The 24,416-nt window shown below is 40.7% G+C and overlaps 1 protein-coding gene across 1 annotated transcript; it reads right to left on the reverse strand.

Annotated features, from left to right (window-relative positions):
- Window positions 1-7,544: 7,544 nt before the first annotated feature.
- On the reverse strand, window positions 7,545-23,963 carry Eif2s3 (eukaryotic translation initiation factor 2 subunit gamma). The gene is made up of 12 exons (XM_048336085.1): window positions 23,844-23,963; window positions 23,272-23,335; window positions 21,304-21,431; window positions 21,079-21,200; window positions 18,862-18,956; window positions 17,090-17,248; window positions 15,885-16,019; window positions 14,443-14,537; window positions 13,747-13,891; window positions 11,933-12,102; window positions 9,435-9,607; window positions 7,545-7,929 (listed from the first exon to the last, which is right to left on the reverse strand). The coding sequence occupies exons 1-12, from the start codon at window positions 23,910-23,912 to the stop codon at window positions 7,866-7,868; spliced, it is 1,419 nt and encodes a 472-aa protein (XP_048192042.1). The 5' UTR covers window positions 23,913-23,963; the 3' UTR covers window positions 7,545-7,865.
- Between the last annotated feature and the right edge of the window lie 453 nt (window positions 23,964-24,416).

Consider the following 24,416-nt stretch of genomic DNA (forward strand, 5'->3'; position numbering starts at 1 on the left):
CACGAAAACAAAAACAAAAAACCTTACAACTACCATTACACGTAACTTGTGAAAGACTAAATGCTTTTTGTTCCTTGGAGCAGGAACAAGGCAAGGATGTCCCTTTTATCACTATTCAGTAGAATACTGGATGTTCTATCCTGCAAAATGAAAGAAATAAAAAGAACTAAGCAAAAAGGATTCAATTGACTAGAAAGAAGTAATAACTCTATTTGCTGATGATTTCTATGGAGGAAATCTGTAACAGGCCTCTTTCCCACAACAGCCACGGCTCTATGCTAGCCTATCGTCCTTGGGGGCCTCCATCAGAGCCATAAAGTGACCAAGGACAGGAGCTAACACAGGCCAGATGCTGCAGGCATCTCACCAAGCACACAGGGAGTTGATGAGGGACTGCCCTTTAGCCCCGTGAAGCGAGCAGCCCACCACAGTTGTGCTAAAGGTGGCCAAGGACAAGTTCATCAAGAAGAGGGGTGGGAACGCACGTCCGCGCAAGAGGAAGCCAGAGAAGCTGAGCAGTATGCTGGCTGCCTCCAGCAAGGCTGCGGGCCAAAGACTGAGCACATCCCTCAGTGAAAATAAACCTCTACATTCAAAAAGAGAGGGAAAGAGGGAGGGAGGGAGGATGAGAAGGGAGAGTTAGGGGGAGAGATAGAAGGAAGAAAGAGGCAAAGAGGAGGGAAGGAGATGGGGAGGAAGACAAAAGAAGAGAAAAAAGAAATGCGAGAAAAATGTTAAGATCAAAAAAGAAGCCGGAGTAAAAAGATTTATAACAGAATTTTGAGAACAAATGAGTTCAGTAGGTCTAGGACACAAGATACACATACAAAAATTAATCACATAGTCAGCAAAGTGACTTATGCCTGTAATTCCAGCCCTTGGGAGTTTTATCATATTTTTGGTGTGCCAATCCGAGGGTTTGTACTAAAGTCCAAAGCACTGTCCCTGAGTTTTTGTGCTCAGTGTTAATACTTTACCACTTTAGCCCCTGTGCCTCTTCTGCCTTTTTTTTTGGTGCTTAATTGGAACTAAGAGTCTCACTGACTTTCCTGCCTGCGTTAGCTGGAAAGCATTATTCTCAGCTCTCAGCCTCCTGGGTAGCTAGGATTGCAGGTATGAGCCACTGGCACGCAGATCCAATCCAGCATTTTGCTGGTTATTTTGTGGATGGAGTCTTAAGGACTTGTCTGGGCAAGCTGTTTTGTTGTTGTTGTTGTTTGCCAGTCCTGGGGTTTGAACTCAGGGCCTGGGCACTGTCCCTCAGCTTATGTTGCTCAAAGCTAGCACTCTATACCACTTGAGCCATAGTGCCACATCTGTTTTTTTCTTTTTTTTTGTTTTTTTTCTGTTTATGTGGTGCTGAGGAATCGAACCTAGGGCTTCATACATCTTAGGCAAGCACTCTACCACTAAGCCACATTCCCAGGCTGGTTTTGAGAATGTTGATTCTCATATCTCAATAAGCAATCAGGCTCTGAGTTCAAGCCCTAGGACCAGCATACACACACACACCCCCACAAAAAAAAGACAAACAAACATGTGACTATCACATAGCCCCACTAATTATACTCCTAGGCTTTTATTCCAGAGAAAGGAAAACTTAAATGCATATCAAGACCTATACAGGGGGCTAGGGAAATATCTAAGTGACAGAATGTGTTCTTTGCATAGATGAGGCCTTGAGTTCAATCCCCAGAATCCTGTCCATGCTCCACAACCAATAAACAAAAACAAACACAAAAGACCTGTCCATGAAAGTTTACAGCAGCTTCAGTTGACACAGGCAGTAACTGGAAAATAACTTGATATTCCCAAATGTGTGAAAATTAAACTAAGGTACATACACATGCATACTATAAAATAAATCCAGTAATAACAAGGAGTGAACTATTTGAACAGGCATCAATTCAGATAACCTTCAAATTATACTAAGTGAAAAAGTCAATCCAAAATTACTGAAATGGAGATGATTGGCTGAAATGAATTACTGAAATGGAGTGATTAATCACTTCTCGGCCTTTTGGCTAAGATCAAGTGTAGTGTAATGGAGTGATTAGCAAGGGTTCAGGATAGAGGCAAGGAGAGTTGGGGTAAGGAAAGCAGACGTAGATGCAGGAAGGTAAACTGAGAGGTCCTTTGTGATGGAAAAGTCCTGTATTTTTACAGTATCCTGGTAGTCATAATAGTTTTATACGCTGTTACCATTAGGGGGCACTGTGGATTCACAATTATGTCATAAGACAAAGTTTAAGCTAGACAAGGTGGTTCACATCTATAAACTCGTCTTCCAGGAAGGTGACGAGGGTTGTAGTTTGAGACAGCCTGGGCAAACAGTTAGTGAAATCTTATCTCAAAGAACAAGTGAGACATGAATGGCTCATGCCTATAATCCCAGCTATGTAGGAGGGAGAGGAAGGAAGACTGCCAGCTAGGCTGGTGTGGGCAAAAAATGAGAGATTGGATCTGCATAATAAAGCAAAAAGGATGGAGGTATGGATCAAGTGGTACAGTGCTTGCTTAGCAGGCACTAGACTCTGAGTTTAAATTCTGATATAAAAGAAAGAAGGAAACCAAGAGTAAGAGAAAGAAAGAGAGAGAGAGGGAGGGAGGGAAGGCTCTTTCAGAAAACAGGATAGAATACTTCCTAACTAATTCTATAAAGTTATTACCCCATACCAATGTCATTTAAAGCCATCAAAAGAAAAAAAAATACACCAAACGCCACTCACTATTCCTAGTGAACATGAGTGCAACAATCCTTAATTAAATATTAATCAACTGAATTAAGCAACATATAAAAAGGCATTACACAGTGTGGCACTATTTCTTTAGTGAAATATGTAGTTAAATCTTTTGCTTTTTTCCTCAGTGCCAAGGAAACCTAGGGTTTCTCATCTCCTATGCAAGCACTCTACCACTGAGCTCATCTTATCCTCATTTTAAAAATTGGTTTGTTTCACTTTGGAGTTGAAAAAGTTCGTTATATATTCCACACACACCTTGTATTAGGTAGCATTTATCTGGAAACCAAGGCTGATGTAACATTCAACAATTGCTCTAAGCTAGTGTGTAGTTCTGTGGTAGAGTGCTTGCCCAGTATGTACAAGGTCCTGAGTTCAGTCCTTGGTAGTAAAGAAAAGCCTTTATTTTATGTATTATTACAGTTTTTCCTGTTGTTGTAGTTTGTCTCAATAATCTATCCCTAAATAAAATTACACTGACATTGTAGGGTATGTGTATGTTTTGTTTGGCAGTACTGGAATTTGAACTTGGGGCCTTAGGTTTGTTGGTTCCTACTTTAGCCACTCCCAGCCCCTCCTTTTTCCATTTTAGGCTTTGGAGACCAGGCTTGCCACAAACTATTGATCATTCTGCCTCTATCTCCTTTGTTTCTTTGGCCAGCCCTGGGGCTTGAACGCAGGGCTTGGGCACTGTCCCTGAGCTGCTGCTGCTTTTTTTTTTGCCAGTCCTGGGCCTTGGACTCAGGGCCTGAGCACTGTCCCTGGCTTCTTTTTGTTCAAGGCTAGCACTCTACCACTTGAGCCACAGCGCCACTTCTGGCCATTTTCTATATATATGGTGCTGGGGAATTGAATGTATGGGAGGCAAGCACTCTTGCCACTAGATCATATTCCCAGCCCCCCTGAGCTTCTTTTGCTCAAGGCTAACACTACCACTTGAGCCACAGTGCAATTTCCAGCTTTTTCTGTGTATGTGGTACTGAGGAATCAAACTCAGGGCTTTATGAATGCTAGGCAAGCCCTTGCCTCTATCTCTTGAATGATGAGATTACAGGTGTGGGGTACCATGCCCAGCTTTCATTTTTACGTTTCCTCCACCAGTGACTGTGGGTATATACTTTTGCTTCAATGTTTCATTAAGTGAATAATCCTTACTTTTCTTGATGATACCGATTTGAACTTAGCGTTTCCTGTTCACCACTGCTGAGCAACATTTTCTCTCCCCTTTTTGTATTGGTTATGTTTGAGATAGTATCACTTCCTGCCCAAACCTGTGATCCTATTTTTCACTCCCACTGCAGTCAGGATAACAGGTGAGCACCACCATGTCCAGCTTCTTCCACTGAGATGGAATCTCTGCACAGGCAGCCTGGAACCACGATGCTTCCAATCTCAGCCTTTCATATAGCTAGGCCAACTGGTGTTTGCCACACTCATTTATTGGCTAAGGGATCTCATGCATATATATGCCTGGGCTAGCCTGGACCCACAATCTTCCTGATCTCAGCCTTCCAAGCAGCTAAGATTACAGATGTGAAGCACCAGTGACTGTTTTCATGAGTATAGTGTATATGTATGTATCATTTTAGGCAAGGTCAAGGGCAGGCTCTATCGCTGATGTATAAATTATGATTTTAACACTTATTGGCTTAGGACACACAAGTTCAGTTTCCCTCTCTAGTTACTTAGGTTTATTTTTATTTTTGGTGAGTCATGAGGTTTGAACTCAAGGCCTAGGTGTTGTCCCTGAGCTTTCTCATTCAAGGCTGGCACTCTACCATGTGAGCCACAGTGCTACTTCCAGTTTTTGACTGGTTAATTGCAGATAAAAGTCTCACGGGGACTTTTCTACCCAGGCTGGCTTCAAACCAAGATCCTCAGATCTCAGCTTCCCAAGTAGCTAGAATTACAGTTGTGAGCCACTGGCACTCGGCTTTTTAATTTTTTTTAAAGTCTTGTTCTTGCCTCAGGCTCCTGAATGTTGGAATTATGTTGTACCACTATATTCAACTATGAATATTTTAAGAATATCCACCTTGTCTTTGGTAAATAAAAATTTCGTGAAAAGCAACCATATCACTGGACACATCACTGCATCAGGTTTTTGTGCATTTTAGAAATCTTAGGAATTTGTATTTTTTCCTGTGCAAATACAACCACAAACCTACCTCTGGAGGATGCATACAAGCAAACTAGGGACAAGAATTTAGGTACCCCTTTATGCCTCTTATTGTGAAACAAATTAAGCATAGACCTTAGTTATATACAGAATTTTCTTATAAGACTAATAAGCTAGTGTTGAGAATGGACTGAAGCAAGGTAAGGCCAGAAACAGGAAAGACAGTAAGAGGAGCCTTGACCGAAAAAGCTGAGGGACAATGCCCAAGCATTGGGTTCAAGCCTCAGTGTCAGCACACACACACCAAAAGATGGTAAGGCCCAATGTTTTTCTATCTGTGTATACTCATTTCACTAACCAGAGTGCTTTTGCAATGTGGTTGAAATTCACATGGATGTACAACACTGTACTGACTTCATCTGACACAAAATTAATTGCAATAAGGGAAGTCACTATTCTGAGTCTTATCCCAGAATTTTAGGTAGACAGTACTTATGAAACTCAAGGGGACATAGCAGATATGCTACTCTTGATCTTAGCCAAAAGGCCGAGAAGTGATGACATTCCAGATGTTTGATTTAGAACTTTGTTTTATTTAAATGTGTTCTTCATGCTACAATGCAACCCTTTAAAATCAATCAAATACATAACATTATAATGCTTTCTCAAAACTTATCGATTTAAATGACAACCCACAACCACAGCTTCTAAACTTCTACAAGGCAGCTTCAATATCCAAAAGAACACGTTATCATAACTGGAATGAAATCCCATCTCAATGCAAATTTAAGAAAACTGAAGAATATTATCAGACTACCAAAATTTATTGAGATACTATTATTTAATATGTCTACTTCTTAACTCTAAACTTGTTCCCCAACACTGGGAAGGTTTGTTTTTCTGATACCTGGGTTTAAACTCAGGGCCCCCTGATTACTTGGCCGGTGCTCTGCCATTTGAGCTATGCCTCCAACTTGGCTATTTGCTGATTATTTTGGAGATGAGTCTCAAAGACTTCCCTGCCCAGACTGGCTTTGAACCTCAATATTCCAGATCTCAGACTCCTGAGTAGCTAGGACTACAGGTGTAAGCCACCTGTGCCCAGGCAAGAGAAGTTTGAAAACAAAAAATAGCATTTAGGCTCTGCCCCAAGTCAATTAGATCAGAATTTCTGGGAATATTTTTTCTCAAAACCTCCCCCAGCAATTCTGTCAGCTAACGTTGGGAATCAGAACTCCCACAAAATAGGCTACAGTGTTGTGAACAGACTGTACACACCCTTTATTTATTTTTTTGTGCCGGTACTAGGGCTTGAACTCCGGGCCTGGGTGCTGTCCTTGAGCTTTAAACACCCAATCTTTTATAAAGCAAAGACATAAATAAAAATATAAAAAAGCACAGCCCAGGAAAAGTCGAGGGACACAGATATTAGGTTAAAAAGAATCAGACTCATTAGTTTTCTCAAAAATTTTCTACTTCTTGCTAGGCCCAAAGAATACTAATATTAGAATCTATGTCATAACATGATCAATGAAACAGCTAAGAAAAACAGGCCAAGGGGTAGCTCATGATAGCATATGTGCATAGCACAGTGGGGCCCTGAGCTCAATTCCCAGCTCCCCAAAAACAAAATAGAAAATATAGCCTGGAAGGAGCTTTTCTAGTTATCTAGTATCTCTGAATAGAAAGGTGGGGAAACTTTTTTTTTCTGCCAAGGGCAATTTGAATATTTATATTATTAAGGGCCACACAAAATTATCACTTCAGGAATAGGGCCTCAGGCAGCCATCAAGAGGCATACAAAAAGCGTATGTATCTGTCCTATCCCACACCGAATGAGTTCATGACTTCAAGGGCTTTGTATGGCCTACGGTTCCTCACCTCTGCATACACTATTTGCCAATAGAGGAAGACTGTCAGATTTCAGGTAACCAAGGAAGAAATAACCTCATGGCAATGGAAGGAGTTGTGGAGAACTTCTGGCTCTGATTTCCTATGTTCCATTCCAGGAAAAAGAGTAAAGGGGAAAAAGGTTTGTCTATGGGGTTGGGTATTCATACTCTAATGGTCAATTTCACTTGACCCTACTCATTTTCTTTTTTCTTTTTTTGCCAGTCCTGGGGCTTGAACTTAGGGGCCTGGGCCTGCCCCTAAGTTTCTTTTGCTCAAAGCTAGCACACCACCCCTTGAGACAACACCATTTCCAATGTTTTTTTTCTGTTTATGGTGCTGAGGAATTAAACACAGTGCTTCATGTATGCTAGGCAAGCACTGTAGCAACTAAGCCATATTTCCAGCCCCTTACTCATTCTCTTTTTGCTTAAAATTTCAAAGATAAAGCAATATAAAGGGCTGGGAATGTGGCTTAGAGGTAGAGGGCTTGCCTAGCACACATGAAGCCCTGGGTTCAATTCCTCAGTACCATATACACAGAAAAAGCCAGAAGAGGCACTGTGACTCAAGTGATATGAGTGCTAGCCTTGAGCAAAAGAAGCTCAGAGACAGTGCCCAGGTCCTGAGTTCAAGCCCAGACTGGCAAAAACAAACAAACAAACAATATAAAAGAATGGGCCAAAGGGAAGCTGGTCTTCAAGAGTTTATCTTCCAGCTTTTACTGGTACAACAGTCCTTCAGCCTGGAACTACTCAAAGATGAAGCATGAAAAAGAAAAACTTTTTATCTCAGACAAGTTCATTGGTATATGAGCTACAATGAAGGCTGGTAGCAAAGTTTCATTTTAAACTTGCATTGATTTAGACACTTGGGAATGTTCAGCTAAAATGTAGTTTCAATCCAGCAATAGAGTTTTTTTTGACATTTGTTGTATATCCCATATTGTTAGTACTAGAGATTAAATTGTTGATGCCAAAAAATGAGAAAAACCTTAGTTACCTACAAAGGTAATGGGCTGTGAAATTAATTCCCTAGTATTGCTTTGAAAATATACCCTACATTGTTAAGACAAATTTCAACCCCATCCAAATGACTTAGTTAGCTGGGATTCTTCAGTCATCATCCACAGTTGGCTTGATTGTCACTCCTCTTCTTATTTGACCCCAACCAATTAAACTGGAGAATGAAAATAAAAGAAATCACCAGTTGCACATCTATTTCATTAGTATCAACACATAATCACATGACACAATAGGTTTTACCTGCCCATGTTTTTGGTTTGTCCTGTGCTGGTCTTGGGACTACAACTCACAGTCTGGATATTGCCCCTAAGCTTTTTTTTGGGGGGGGGGGGGCTTAAGGCAAGTGCTCTACTACTTAAGCTACAGTTTCACTTCTGGTTTTTTGGTGGTTCATCAGAGATAAGAGCTTCATGGACTAAGACAGGCTTCAAATTGTGATCCTTGGATCACAGCCTCTTAAGTGGCTAGCATGAGCCACTCAAGTCCGGCCTTGCCCACCTTTAAATTCAAATGTTCACAGTCAGCTCCTCCATGGAGAAAGCTCACAGTCATTCTTACTATGAACATACTTGCTTTCATTCTATCAAAATATACCTACCCAGCACTGGGAATATGGCCTAGTGGTAGAGTGCTCGCCTTGTATACATGAAGCCCTAGGTTCAATTCCTCAGCACCACATATATAGAAGAAGCCAGAAGGGTCACTATGGCTCAAGTGGTAGAATGCTAGCCTTGAGCAAAAAGAAGCCAGGATGGTGCTGGGGCCCTGAGTTCAAGCCCCAGGACTGGCAAAAAACAAAACACACCTACCCCTAAGATCCACTAAAGTCCTGCTAGTCTAAGAACTATGCCCAAAACACACCAATTGAATTTTGTTAACAACTTATTCTATATCATTTTCTCCTTAAGAAATGCATTCCTCTTATAGTACCTCAACAGACTGCAATACCATTAGCATGACCTCACGTGGCAAAGGAAAAAGAACTAGAGGGACACATCATCTACCAGCTGATCGCAGAAGAGCTCAGTCAAAACATTCCCAAAACACTTTCATAGTGACTAAGCTCTTCTGTGACAAAGGATTAAGCAAACTAGAAGTCTCTTGCACCATATTTTAAGTATGAAACAATAGTGGTATAGATATGTTACAAGGGATAGAAAGGAATAGGCAGACTCAGTAACTAATAGGAAACCCCTAGAGTGAGGACTCAAATCTATTTCTTAGCTATAGCCTATTTATAGGGAACTAGAAGCAGTATCATCCTACAGCAATGAGCACGAATGACAATCATGGTTTCAACTCAGGGCCTTGTACTTGCTCGGCTGACATGCTCACAAACAGCTCTAGCACTTAAGCCACACTGGCTCACCAACTTTTCGGCTGGGCTGGCTTTGAACCATGATTCTCTGGATCTTAGCCTCTTGGGGTACCTAGGATTACAGGCCAAGCCACTAATACTCAGCCAATTAATTAGGTTTTTTCTTTTTTTCATAGCATGTGTTTAATAGAAAGAGAAGCCAACTATAGTACTTGGGACTACAAATCAAAGCTACTGAAATGTAATTATCACAAATCCAGATAGTCAAAACTATGAAAACTCGTTTCCAAGAAAGAGTGTACACCCATGCATATAGCACAAAGTTAAGCCAATCAACTTACCGCCAGTGTTTCTCAACCCTTCGACTAAGGGCAATTTTTTCTCCTACTTCTGTGCACACAGGATTAGTCAAAACAATTTTACCCAAATCAGCCTTGACAGCACTAACTCTCCCTCCTGTTGACAGGGATCCTATGTTGACCATAAGCACTTCATTCTTTGATAGCTTTTGTACCTACAGAAAGAAATCGAGTGGAGAAAAAAAAAAAAACAAAAATCAAGATGATTTCCAGTTTAAGGTAGAAAGCAGAATGCTGATTTGGCACCCACTGACTTTATATAGAAAAAGCCAAAAGTGGTGCTGTGGCTCAAGTGGTAGAGTGTTAGCCTTGAGCAAAAGAGCCAGCGAACAGTCCTCAGGCTCTGAGTCGAAGCCCCAAGTCTGGCAAAAAAAAAAAAAAAAAAAAAAGCATTCCAAGTCTCTCACGATTTTATACTTACATACACATATGAGGTGCCTTTGGGGATAAGACTCAAGTCTAAACACTGAAGTCTTAGGTTTTGCTTTATGAATAGAATCTTGCTATGTAGCATAGGCTGGCTTGGAACTGCTAATCTTCCTGCCTCTTGATATTACTATTACAGGAATAAGTAACTATGCCAAGCCTCACATATTTTTTGTGGGGGTCGATACCAGTCCTGGGGCTTGAACTCAGGGCCTGAGTGCTGTCCTTGAGCTGTTTGTGTTCAAGGATAGCACTCTACCAGGTGAGTCACAAGTCAGATTCTGGCTTTTCCTTTTCTTTTAAAATTTTCATTATGTACAGTTACATAAGGTAATGACTGTATTTCTTTTTCAATAGTGTTATCCCCTTCCTTCATTTTCTCCCACTTCCCTTCCACACCCCCCTTTCTGGCTTTTTTGAGGTTATTGAAGATAAGTCTCCCAAACTTTCCTGCCCAGACTGACTTCCAACCACAATCCTCAAATCTCAGCTTCCAGAGCAGCTAGGATTACAAGCATGGGCCACCCAAACCTGGTTGACTTATGTTTTATGCACACCTTAGACGCATAACCTGAGGCGATTTTTACAATTTTCCACAGTATTTTAGTGCAGTTGCATTTAATTATGACTCATCATCAGGTCATGTATGGAATTTTCCAGTGGGAGCATCATGTCAGTGCTTAAAAAAAAAAAGAAAGCACCAAAAGCTCCAGATTTTGGAGCATTTAGACCTTAGATTTTTAAATTATAGACTTTCAGCCTACAGTAGAAATGAGGTATAAAACTTCCTAGGTGGGTGTGTATGGATCAGAAAAACAGGAAAACAGCTTTATGAGTTAGTGAGGTGATTTTGGAGGTCCCATTCTATTTTTGTACCTAAACCAATTATTGGAATTCTCTGAGTCTCTATTTAATTGGCTGGCACCAACTGCACAAGGAACATTAAGTAAATTATTAGCCTAATGCCCCAAATCAGACCACTGTTTTAATGGTTTCATGTTTTGGTAGGTCAGATGAGACAAAAATAGTCAAGTTGGTATTACAGGAATTCAAAAACACATGACAAGCCAGTTGCCAGTAGCTCACACCTGTAATACTAGCTACTAGGGAGGCTGAGACTTAAGGATTGCAGTTCAGAGTCAGCCCAAGCAGGAAAGTCAGGAAAGTATGTGAGACTCTTATCTCCAATTAGCCACCAGAAAAACCACAAGTAAAGCTGTGGTTCCAAGTGGTAGAGTCCTAGCTTTAATTAAGCAAAAGAACTCAGGGACAGTGCCCAGGCCCTGAGTTCAAACCCCATGACCAACAAAAGAAAAACAAAAGGCACGATAAACTTTTATATGTGTGCGGAAAAGCCAAAATTGTTTTTTTTTTTAAATTTCTCATGAAAATACTTTTTCATGTTATTTCACATGCACTACATGAATTTTTAACCAAGAGACTCAAGTTCAGTGTTTTAACAAAAAAGAAGCAATTCTATAATTCTTTGATAACTTGTATATAGTATTGTGTGTATGTGTGTGTGTGTGTGTGTGTGTGTGTGTGTGTGTGTGTGTGCACGCATGCATGCATGCTGGTCCTGGGCTTGAGCTCGGGGCCTGGGTGCTGTCTGTCCCCAAGCTGTTTTGTTCAAAGGTACTACTATTTGAGCCACAGCTCCACTTCTGGCTTTTTGGTGATTTGGAGATGATAAGTTTCATGGATTTGCCTGCCAGGATTTGCTTCAAACTGTGATCCTCAGGGCTGGGAATATGGCCTAGTGGTAAAGTGCTCATCTCATATACATAAAGTTCGATTCCTCAGCACCACATATACAGAAAAATGGCCAGAAGTGGCACTGTGGCTCAAGTGGTAGAGTGCTAGTTTTGAGTAAAAAGAAACCAAGGACAGTGCTCAGGCCCTGAGTTCAAGCCCCACGACTGGCAAAAAAAAAAAATAATAATTAAACTGATTTATCTTAATTCCATGTTAGGCACAGAGTAATACAACCCCAAACAGGCTTTCACGTAAGTGTTTGCCACTTTTTCTGAAACAGGATTATAAAAAGCACTTACTTTTGCTGCTTTCTTATCTCCTTCAGTGCGGACACCTAGGAGCCGTCTAAGTAGGAAATAGGATATTTCCAATTCTGTGAATATCTCAGGTAAAGCCCCAACTGCACCAAGAACCTGTCCCACCATTCTGTCAGCTCGGCACAAAGTGGGATCAATTTTTGTTCCAACTCCTAATGAAAAAAAGATGTAGACAACCCAGCTTTTATTTTCTAAAACATCTATAAAGATAATTATTTCTTCAAAAGTCTAGTTAAATAAGCACAGTACATATCTACCCATACATTTTAATACCTACTTCTGCAGCTATATAGACATTAACTTGTTTGATCTGGAGAAACAAAATTGTAAATTCATAGGTTCATTGGACAATCGAGAATAAAGATTCTCTTGATTTATATTCTAAACAATAGCAAATATAAGCAATGACATCATGCAAAATGTGTCTGAATATCTTTCAGGAAGGGTTAAAAGATCACTACAGTGAGCATGCACACTATTTGCATATAATTACTCTCCGGATAAGAAACCCAACATGGATGTGCCTATAATCTTAGACCTCTGGAGAGAAGGATACAGTATTTAAGGCCATCTTGTGGTACATAGTAAGGGCCTCCCTCAAGACAAGGGAAGGGAAGGATGGAGGGAGGGTAGACAGGCAGGCAAGCTTAAATACATCACATATCACTAGATCTATTAACCGTGCCTTCAGTGCTTGGCAAACAAAGTATATCGTTGAAACAAGATTAACTGCTGAAGCTCAGTAAGGGATACTGGGAGGTTATCATCAGAACTCTATTTCCTGATGTTAAGTAGGAAGAGTTCTATAAAGTTAATTCTAAGTATTTCCAGAATTTCCTTTCAAATAAGATAAGGTGGGCACCAGTGGCTCATGCCTCTAATCTCAGGAGGCTTAGTTCTGAGCAAGAAAGCTTTGAGCAAGAAATCTGAGCAAGAGGGCTGGGAATGTGGCTTGGTGGCAGAGTGCTCACCTAGCATGCATGAAGCTCTAGGTTCGATTCCTCAGCACCACATACATAGAAAAAGCCAGAAGTGGGCGCTGTGGCTCAAGTGGTAGTGTGCTAGCCTTGAGCAAAAAGAAGCCAGTGACAGTGCTCAGGCCCAGAGTCCAAGCCCGAGGATTGGTTAAAAAAAAATAAATCTGAGTAAGAGCATGAGACTCTAAATTCAAGCCCTAGTAATAACACTCCCACCCAATTAAATATAGTAAGATAATTTTGCATATAATAAACTTTCGTATAGCACAGAATGGAAAAATGAAATAGCTAGCCAAAAACCTATAGAGCCTCATCTCAAAAAATAAAAATACAAAAAAGGAGGGAGTAAAAGGAGAAAGGAAGAGCACTGAAGGAAGAAAGAAAAAGCTACTATTCTCTGGGAAGGACAGGAGAGTAGGGAGGATAAAGGAGGGGAAAGAGAAGAAAGGGAAGGGAGAGAAAGGAGAAGATGAAAAAAATCCTATTATGTATTTAACGTGTGTTACTTCAACTATTTTAATTTATAGGTTGTATACAGATGCTGGTGGCTCACACTGGTACCCTACCTACTCAGGGGACTGAGATCTGAACATCATGGTTCAAAGCTAGCCACAGCAAAAAAAGTCTGAATCCTAGGCCAGCTCAGTGGCAGAGATTTGCCATGTACATGTTGAAGCCCTGAGTTTAATCACTAGCACAAAACAACAACAACAACAACAACAACAAAAAACTACAACATATCTTTTCTGAGTAATTCATTTCCCATGAAAAGTACCACAGATTCCTTTAAAGTGCAATGGTTAGGAAGGAAATCCTTACCTATAAGACCCCCTGGAGCAGCATACTGAAGATCATTATGTTCTGCAAAAAGTGATACAATTTTGGAAAAGATAGGTTTACACATGAGTTTTCCTTCACTATCTTTGGAAACAATACCAGGTCTCACTTCTATCTCCTGGCCCACCTGTAAACAAATAATTGGTCATGAAAATTACTATAGAACAACATAATTATGAAGAATTCCATCAGGAAGACCACAAAAACTAAAAGTATTCTTTCCTCTATTAAGAAAATAGGCTGGGAATGTGGCTTAGTGGTAGAGTGCTTGCCTAGCATGCATGAAGCCCTGGGTTCAATTCCTCAGTACCACATAAACAGAAAAAGCAGGAAGTGGTGCTGTGGCTCAAGCAGTAGAGTGCTAGCCTTGAGCAAAAGAAGCCATGGACAGTGCTCAGGCCCTGAGTTCAAGCCCCATGACTGGCAAAAAAAGATGAAAAAGAGATCACTATATTAAACAAGAAGAAAAGAAGACGTTTAAAAAACCATTGAAATCAGACCCACCCAGCATTTGCCAACTACTTTACCAGACAAGAGATTTAAAGGACAGACACATTCCAAAGACATACAAGCAAACAAATCTATATTGAATACCAGACCATGAAAAAAATCCTTATTAGACTATTCATACTGCCCCAACCCACAAAATCAAAATCCTAACACAGAAACTCAACTTACCTTTAATACTCCTTTTAGAATACTACCACCAGCTACACCACCCTTAAGATCATCAACTTCACAGCCAGGTTTGTTGACATCAAATGATCTAATTACTAAAAGGAAAATGGAACAAAGGCATTTCTTTTACTTCAGAAGTAATATTCTTTTCCATGTTGACTTTGTAAATAATCTATTATTACTGAAAGGTTCACTATAGTCTTACATAAATATAATGGGGGAAAATGGAAATAACTTCATAAATAAGTTCACTAACAGATGGCAAATGATGGCCCAGCTATACTATGGCTTATCTGTACTGTTGTGTAGGTGTTAAAAATGGAATGATCTGGGGCTGGGAATGTGGCTTAACGGTAGAGTGCTTGCCTATCACACATCAAGCCCTGGGTTCAATTCCTCAGCACCACATAAACAGAAAAGGCTGGAATTGGCGCTGTGGCTCAAGAGGTAGAGTGCTAGCCTTGAGCAAAAAGAAGCCAGAGATAAGTACTCATGCCCGGAGTTCAAGCCCCAGGACTGGCAAAAAAAAAGAGGAGTCATCTGAAAAACGACTTTAACATACTGTTAAAGGGAAAAAAAATGCAGTTATAAAAATTGTTCATGGGGGCTGGGAATATGACCTAGTGGTAGAGTACTTGCCTTGCATACATGAAACCCTGGGTTTGATTCCTCAGCACCACATATACAGAAAACGGCCAGAAGTGGCGCTGTGGCTCAAGTGGCAGAGTGCTAGCCTTGAGCAAAAAGAAGCCAGGGACAGTGCTCAGGCCTGAGTTCAAGGCCCAGGACTGGAAAAAAAAATTCATGGCAAGTGCTGATGGCTCACACTTAAGGAAGCTTAGATCTAAGGATCGTGGTTCAAAATCCATGAGACTCTTCCAATTAATCCTACAAATCCAGAAGTGAAGCTGTGGTTCAAGTGGTCGAGTGCTAGCCTTGAGCACATAAGTTCAATACCAGACCAGCACAAAAAAGAATCAAACAAATAAATATAGGAGGGTGGAAGGGAACCAGTGGCTCACTGGCCAGCGTACTATCCCCAAACAAAACACAAAGCCAAGGACTGTATGGCTCAAGTCATAGAGCGCAGGGCTCTGGCTTCAATCCCCAGTATCCAAAAGAAAAACGAAAATGCAGTGCTGAGCTTTCCTTGGTGGTGCAGTGAAATCATTTACATGGAATCTCTAACATCCTGAAATGTTATAATTCCATACAGAACACTACTACTACAGTGTAAAGTAACTGAGCACGTAACAGTTAAGTTTCCACTGCATTCAAGACTTGTCTCTCATCTGGCAATACAGTCTCATGATGAGTCAAGTTTGAAATAACGTACCCATTTATTATCAACTCTACAGAAAAAAGAACATATTAATATACACCCTTAAAGGAGAATCACCAGTGTGGAAAAGTCTAGCTGAAAGGCGCCTTCAATCACTTACCAATAAGCCGAGGTTCTGAAGTAAAGTCTCTTGGGGGTACTGGTATCTTCTTTACTATGTACTCACAGACAACTTCAATATTGTATTTCAGCTGAGCAGAAATTGGAATAATGGGAGCGCCTTCTGCTACAGTGCCTATGTGACAACATTTAGAAACATCAAAATTCAGATTTGTACAACTTGTTCTATATTACATAAAATTAAAAGTACTAAAACAGAGGAGGCCTAACATCCCACACAATGCCAGCAAAAAGTACAAAGTGATTTTTCTATTTAGAATGGAGACAACTCCATGTCTGTTTTAACTCCAGAAAATGAATTGTATTCCTTTTAAGGGGAAAAATGTTCAAATTAGATTGATATATTTAATATAGAAAGAATAATAAAGCTGATTAAAGGAATAAAACACTAACATTCTTGGGAACAAGCACTTTACTAGTTAAAAAGATTTCTAACATGTAATTAACCTCCCAATAAATGTCCAAGATAAAATTACACTCTTCATTCATCAAAGACTGCTAGCACACATACTATTTGCTCCTTATTAATTACATGTCAAACAGGTTGGTCAAAGACATAGACCAAACAAATTAGATTTTAATCAAAATGACTTATTCTTTACCACATGACAGAACTGAATCCAGAGAAACTTAACCTTTCTAAGAAGTAAAACAAAAGTAAGAAAACCAAATGTCAACAATGAGATTTTGTTTTCCTGAAATGAAAAGTAGAGGTGAAGTTATCAAGCTTAAACTTTTTTTTTTCAGTTCATTTTACTATCACTGAGGGTTTTCTTTTCTTTTCCAAGGTAGGTGGGTTGTGCTGGGGATTGAACTCAGGACTCCATACATGCTGGGCAAGCACTGTACCACTGAGCTGTGCTACAGCCCCAAGGATTTTTATTTTCTCTTACTGCTAAGTTTACAGAATGGAAATAGAACTGAAGTGCTTGCCTGACAAGTGCAAAGTTCAATCTCTAGTACTACAAAAGGGGGGAAATATGTTTCAGCCTATGAAATTCAGAATCACATTTCACTAGTTACAGCAGGTTGCAAACAAGTAGTCAGTAGAGAAATAAGGCTTCAGACACCCAAGTGTACATTGCTTTAGATAGTATGCTATATATTAATACCTGGTATCTGGATCAAATATCTCTCCAAGTGTTTCAGACTAGATATTAGTGATTGGTTATTACGGCATTTTACCTTGTACAAATGCAAGAATCTGTTCATATTGTTCTTTAGCTTGACTTTCTTTCACCAAATCAATTTTATTCTGTAAAATCAAAATATGCTTCAGCTTCATGATTTCTATGGCTGCCAGATGTTCAGAAGTCTGTGGCTGAGGGCACGACTCATTACCAGCTAGTTGACAAAAAATTAAAAAGATGCATAAGAATAGCTAGAAGTAGCCAGGCCATGCAAATCCAAAGACAAAAAGATCATTGATTGCTAGAACTAGGCTTAATGGGCTTGGGCTTTCCTTTTGTAGAGATGAAACAGGAATTAGAACTCGTTAGTGGTGATGCCATATTGTACAAAATTACAAACATACTTAATGCCAGTGAATTGTATATTGCAAATAGCTTAAATTTTAAGTTTTACGGTATGTATATATCTTAATTATCACCATCAGCAAAAAAGGTACTGGTGCCTAGTGAAGGAAACTACAGTAGCCCTACTAAGATAAAAGTCTTGCCTACTACTGCCCAACTTCTATCTTTTAGCCCTGTTCCATCCTGTACCCCCAAGTACTACTGCCTCCCACTCATCCTAAGCCAGAAACGTTCAGCCAAGGAGTTTTGGCTTCTCAGTGTCTGCCTTCAGCTTTTGTTCAGACCTAAGGGAGAGCCCCCTGGGCTTAGAGATATTCTGGCCTACCAAGCTCCTGAAGGGCAGAAGAGACAACTATTAAATGCCAAGAGCCCTAACTGGGAAGATAACCAACAGCACGTTACAAAGAAACAAGTATCACACTAACAACCATCCCTTCTCAAGGTATGATGTTTAGATATACTACATCTCCTTGCAATCGTGTGTGTGTGTTGGTACTACGTTTTGAAATCAAGGCCTCCCGCTGGCATGGCGGGTGATCTACCACTTAAGTCATGCTTCCACCTGGGCCTTTCCTTTTCTTCTTCTTCTTTTTTTTTTTTTGGCTGGTTCTACAGCTTGAACTCTAGGCCCGGGCACTGTCCCTGAGTTTCGTTTGCTCCAAGGGAGAGCTCTACCTCTTCAACCACAGCACCACAGCTTCTTTTGCTCAAACTGAGCACTCTACCACTTGAACCATAGGGCATCTTCCAGCTTTGAGTAGTTTATTGGAGATAAAAGTCTTACAAGTTTCCTGTCTGGGCTGGCTTCAAACCACAATCTTCGGATCTCAGCCTCCTTAGTAGCTAGAATTATAATAGTGAGCCACCAACATTGGCTCCACCCTGGCCTTTTGCTATTTTTGGAGATGGAGTCTCACAAACCTTTCTGCCCTGGTTGGATTAGAACCTTGATCTTTAGACCTTAGCTTCCTGAGTTGCTAGGATTAAAGGTGTGAGCCACCAGTGCCCAGGCTTCTTGCAACCTCAAAAAATTTAATCTTCAGCCATCATTAGAATGATATTTGCATCTACATCAAAAAGTTATACAACTATAAGCAGACAGCAGAGGGGGAAAAACCTGACAACACTTACATATGCATTTTCACACACAAAAAAGTTAATACCTTAGATGCCTTAGATGAGGAGAATGTAGTACTAACTTTTTTCTTTGGACACTATGTTAAGAATTCTCAGAAGCTATCAGCTCCAGTGTTTTGAGTGTGGTAGCTGGCGAGAAGAAATGTCATCCTGAATGGCAATTTAGTTCCTATTCCTGTACCCTGAGGTAATGGATACAACCTCAAAAGACTTTAGTTCCCCTTTATAACTTCCATTTGGACTTGTTCCACACTGACTTTTCCAAACCAATTCTGAGGCTTTTACCTATCAACAGAAGAGCTGCATCCATCACTGCTGCACCGTTCAGCATAGTGGCCATCAAAATATCATGGCCAGGACAGTCAACAAAGGAGACATGTCTAACAATGGAGAAATAACAATAAGGTTTAAGATTAATCAGTACTTACATGTACAACTTATATATTTCTTAAATCACATAGGAAATAATTTCTAAAAATAGTTATATGACTCAAGTGTTTATAGACCTTAGAAGGATGATTACTAGCTAGCTGAAAATAAAATCACTGAGGATTACAAAGCAAACAAAATGAAAGTAGCTATGCATAAAAATTGGAAAAGAAAGAAACCCCACAGTCCAATCCATGAATACGGTACACAATGGTAGAGTATATGCTTGGAATTTCTGAAAGCTACAACCTAATATTAACAGAATGAGAAGTCATTTGAAACAATTTACCCCAAATACCTTGACCACCTTGAAATGTACCTGGAATTGTACATTTGAAATGAAAGCTATGGTACTCATTTAGATGTTTTTTTGTTTTTTGTTTTGCCAGTCCTGCGGCTTGATCTCAGACTTGGAGTACTGTCTCTGGCTTCTTTTTGCTCAGGCTAGCACTCTACCACTTGAGCCACACACAGCGCCACTTCCAGCTTTTTCTTGTGAGGAATCAAACCCGGGGCTTCATGGATGCTAGGCAAGCACTCTACCGCTAAGCCACATCCCCAACCCTAGACTTAATTGGTCAGTTATGGGACTTGAACTCAGGGCTTGGGTGCTGTCCCTGAGTCTCTTTGTACTCAAGGTTAGCACTCTATCACTTGAGCCACAGCTCCAATTCTGGTTTTCTGGTGGTTAACTGGAGATGAGAGACTCACAGACTTTCTTGCTCAGGCTAGCTGTGAAGCCTCAGCCCTCAGCCTCCTGAGTAGCTAGGATTACAGGCATGAGGTACCAGCTCCTGGCAGAATGACTTAAAAAAAAAAAGACTATATGTGGTCTAGGAATGTGGCTTAGTGGTAGTGATTGTTTAGCATGCATGAAGTTCTGGGTTTGATTCCTCAGTACTACATAAACAGAAAAAGCAGAAGTGGCACTGTGGCTCAAGTGGTAGAGTGCTAGCCTTGGGCAAAAAACTCAGGGACAGCACCCAGGCCCAGAGTTCAAGCTCCAGGACAGCCAAAAAAAGTATGTTTATACTATCACAGTCTAAATAGTCAGGGCATTGAGCTGGGAATATGGCCTAGTGGCAAGAGTGCTTGCCTTGTATACATGAAGCCCTGGGTTCGATTCCCAAGCACCACATATATAGAAAACGGCCAGAAGTGGCACTGTGGCTCAAGTGGCACAGTGCTAGCCTTGAGCAAAAAGAAGCCAGGGACAGTGCTCAGGCTGAGTCCAAGGCCCAGGACTGGCAAAACAAAAACAAAAACAAGTCAGGGCATTTAGGTCAGATCTGGTCCATAAGCAAACTCCCACACACCTGCTAAAGGACAGGTCCTCAAGGAAATATATTTAGGTAGCCTAGGAAAAAAGCCCTAAAATCCAATGAGTTGAGGTTTCCCTGAATTCCATTCTGCTTTTGCAAAGATTTTTATTTTAAAGGACTGTGAGGACTTTGTGTGTGTGTGTGCCTATGCACTAAGTTTGAACTCAGGGTCACACAACCCACTTTAATTTTGTTCAAGGCTGGCTCACTACTATTTGAGCCACACCTGTACTTCCAGTCTTTTGCTGGATAATTAAGAGATGACAGTCTCTAGACTTTTCTGCTCAGACTGGCTTCAAACTAAGCCTCAGATCTCCACCTCCTGAATAGCACAAGCCACCAGTGCCTGGCTAATTTATAGAACTTTCTTAAAAGTATTTTAATTTTATGGGTTTTTTTTTTGGCAGTCCTGGGGCTTGGACTCAGGGCCTGAGCACTGTCCCTGGCTTCTTTTTGCTCAAGGCTAGCACTCTACCACTTGAGCCACAGTGCCACTTCTGTATATGTGGTGCTGGGGAATTGAACCCAGGGTCTCATGTATAGAAGACAAGCACTCTTTGCCACTAGGCCATATCCCTAGCCCCCAGTATTTTAATTTTAAATGGAATGACTTTTCAATTATAATTTCAGGCAATAAAAAACAAACAGGAAAACTATTCAGCAATTAAGATGAGTGCGCAATATCTCAAATAGTACAAAGCCAAGACAAAAAAATAAAGTGTAAATTATTTTTAGCCCCCCAAAAGATCACCTGACTAATTTGAAGTTTCCTTTAGTCCCTGGAATGTCTGTAGGAAACTCATCGGGTGTACCACTTCCACATGACTTGTAACATTCTGGCCGAGGACAACTTGGGTCATCAAGTTTATAAATCTAAAAGTTTTAATGAGAAGAAGAAAAAAAAGGAAGACTTGGATTTGTTATCGGCACAACAATGGAAGTTAAATAGCTACAAATTCCACAGGAGACAGCTCACCTTAGCATTAGCATATCCCAGCTTGATTGTAATGTTTCTTTCTAATTCATTTTTGAACCTGACTGTGTGAACACCAGAAATGGCTTTTACAACTGTGGACTTCCCATGAGCTACATGACCGATTGTACCTGTAGAAAAAGTACAAAAAAAAAAATCAACTCATGTATATTCAATTGCATCCAATAGTTTGCAAATATTGGGGAAGAAAAAGAAATCCATATATCACTTAAATACTGATGTAAAACCAACAGTGAAGTCCACATTATTTTTACTAAAAACTTCTCATATATGTCTAAATAGTTTCCCTTCCCTCCCTCTTTCATTTTTCCCTCCATTCTTTCCTTAGAGGCTAGCATTGACCTTGAGATCCTCCTGCCTCAGTCTTTAGAGTGTTATGCTTACAGGTATATTCCATAATGCCCTCTTGAAGCACTTTCTACCTTATTTAAAAACCACATTCATCAAGTCTAATGGCACATACCTCCAATACCAGCTACCCAGGAAACCAAAGCAGAAGGATCCCAATTTTGAGACAAGCCTGAGCAACAGGAAACTCTATCTCAAAATAGAAATGTACTTTAAAGGGCTAAGGATGAAGCTCTCTGAGAGAGCACATGCCTAGCATGTGCAATGGTTTCAATCCCTGGTTCAATCCCTAGTACTTTCTGCTCCTTCTTATAAACACTCACACACACACACCCTTAGCTTACGTAAAGCTATTTATCTTAGTACTTAGTGCTTACTTTTATGTTTTATGGTACTGGTATTTGTACTCAGGTTCCTGGGCTCACTCTGCTTGCTTGCTCAGCTGATGTGCTACCACTTGAGCAATGCCCTCAGCCCTGCTTTTCAATGGTTATTTTAAGAGATGACAATCCCATGAATTTTTCTGCCTGGGTTGACTTTGGAACTGCAAATCTCAGCCTCTTGAGATAGGATTAGGATTATAGGATTACAGGCATGAGTCACCACTGCCCACTGCCTGGTTTGTTTTAATCACAAGACTGCCTCCATTTAACTTTTTTTTTTTTTGGTGCTGGTCCTGGGGCTTGAACTTAGGATCTAGGTGCGGTCTCTGAGCATTCTTTGCTCAAGGCTAGCACACCACCATTTAAGCCATAGCTGCACTTCGGCCTCCATTTTAAGTGAACGTCTGATTTTTAAAAATGCTCTAAATATTGCATGCTAAGAAACATTTTAATATATCTAGAGTGAAATAAATAGGTACGATAAACCCTGACATATGAAAAAGGAATTCATGGAAAGAAAACCTAAATTTGATTACAGTAATGCTGCCTTTCAATGACACCACATGATTTATAACTTTCTCATATACTCACAGTAGTCTTACTTTTAACTAGTTTGTGCTGATTGTACAAACTCTCAAAATGTCCAAAATTTACCAAAAGTTACTTTAATTTGACAAAAGTTCCCTTTGGTCTCTGGAACGTCTGTAGGAAACTCAGCAATTAACACAACTTCTCAAAAGTTCTAGTACCAATTAAGACAAAAAACACTCTCCTTAATCATAGGTTATATCTCAAATAAAACTTTCATAAACGCTGCCCTTAAAAAAAACAACCCAGTGTAACAAGAAGAGCTGCATTTTCACCTCTTCCTTAAACTTCTGCTACAGATGATTACATACTGCTGCATGCTATTAAATTTTACATATCTTTTTATCATGCAGTCTGTAAATTGAACACAGGTATAGTCTTTCCTCCCCAAAGCAGATACTTTGCTCACGAGTTCACCAGCTACTTTTTTTTTTCTTTTGGAGACAAACTCACTATTAAGTTGTTCTGGAACTTTAAGCTCAAGTGATCCATCCTCCTACTTCAGTCCCCCTAGTAGCTCAGACTATAGTCACATAGCATCACTGATGACCTTCAACACTTGTTCAGGCAATTACACAAAAAAGAGATAGAAAATTACATATAAGCCAGACCTCTGTTATTCTTATCTTACCTATATTAATTGTGGCTTGTCTGCTGATAACTTCATGTGAAAGTGGTGTCAATTTTGTAACATCCTGCAATTGAAAAAAAAGGACATTTTAAAACATCTCACATAAGAAAAGTACAACTTTTCCCAACTACCTTGGTTACAAACTGTTCAACTGCTACCTGTATACAGATTTCTCTGCTTCTCAGCACTTTTCCTGTGTGAACTATTTTGTACTGATAGCTTGGAATCTCTAGAATTCCTTCCTTCTAACACAAGACACCTCTACTCACTAAAAGAGTGGCAAATCTATAGAGTATAAAGAGCCCAGTTCTACACCTTCAAAGGTTGGAACTTTAATAACCAACCAAGACTGCCGCGAAGGTCCCACCATCGCACATGCTCACGGCCGGCTCGCAGACTGGACCAGGCGCAGCCGCTGTCTCAGCGCTGCTCAGGGCGCCTGGGTTTTGGGTGCCCCACGCTATCGCACGCTGCCGACGGCCCTGGTACTACCTGCTCCCAAGGCCTTCCTGGGAGGATAGTCCATCCTCACTCCCCAGCTCACTCAGCCTCCCCTCAAAGCAAAACCTCACCAAGGTGGCAAGATCCTGGCGAGAAAGGTGCGGCTGCCCCAGAGTCACTCCGGCCTCGCCACCCGCCATCTTGCCCAGAGAGGAAGGAAGTAGCTGTGGGTGCCGCCTTGACAGTACGTAGGCCCCTTGGCCAGGGCGTGGAAGTGGAGGCGGGGAAAGTCGACTAGGCCATGGGTCGAGAAACAGGCATTCTAGGGACAGAAGCGACTTTGTGGACTGGATTTATTCCTATTTGAAGTTGAAGAGGGCCTAGAAGCAGGTTAATATTTTGGTAAAGAAAGCAAGGATACAGACTTTGGGGATCTATTCTCTGCAGACATGTTAGATATTGGTACAGGCCATGCTGAGGGCAGCCCCAGAGAAGGACCCCCAGCGAGGCGGGTAATACCGTGCGACTGGCGCGCTGGCAAGAGTGAAGTCATTTCCTTTTCCTGTCTGGGTCACTGAAAGTTTCCTTGAGTCTGTGAATCTTAGCAGGGTGGGAGATCAGAATGACGAAATGTCCCTTTTTTCGAACATATTTTTTTGCACCTGCCTATTGTTTAATAAGTCAGGATCTGCTTGGCGTCCTCT

Source organism: Perognathus longimembris, chromosome 28 (assembly GCF_023159225.1).
Source record: "Perognathus longimembris pacificus isolate PPM17 chromosome 28, ASM2315922v1, whole genome shotgun sequence".
In the NCBI taxonomy this organism is placed as follows: domain Eukaryota; kingdom Metazoa; phylum Chordata; class Mammalia; order Rodentia; family Heteromyidae; genus Perognathus; species Perognathus longimembris.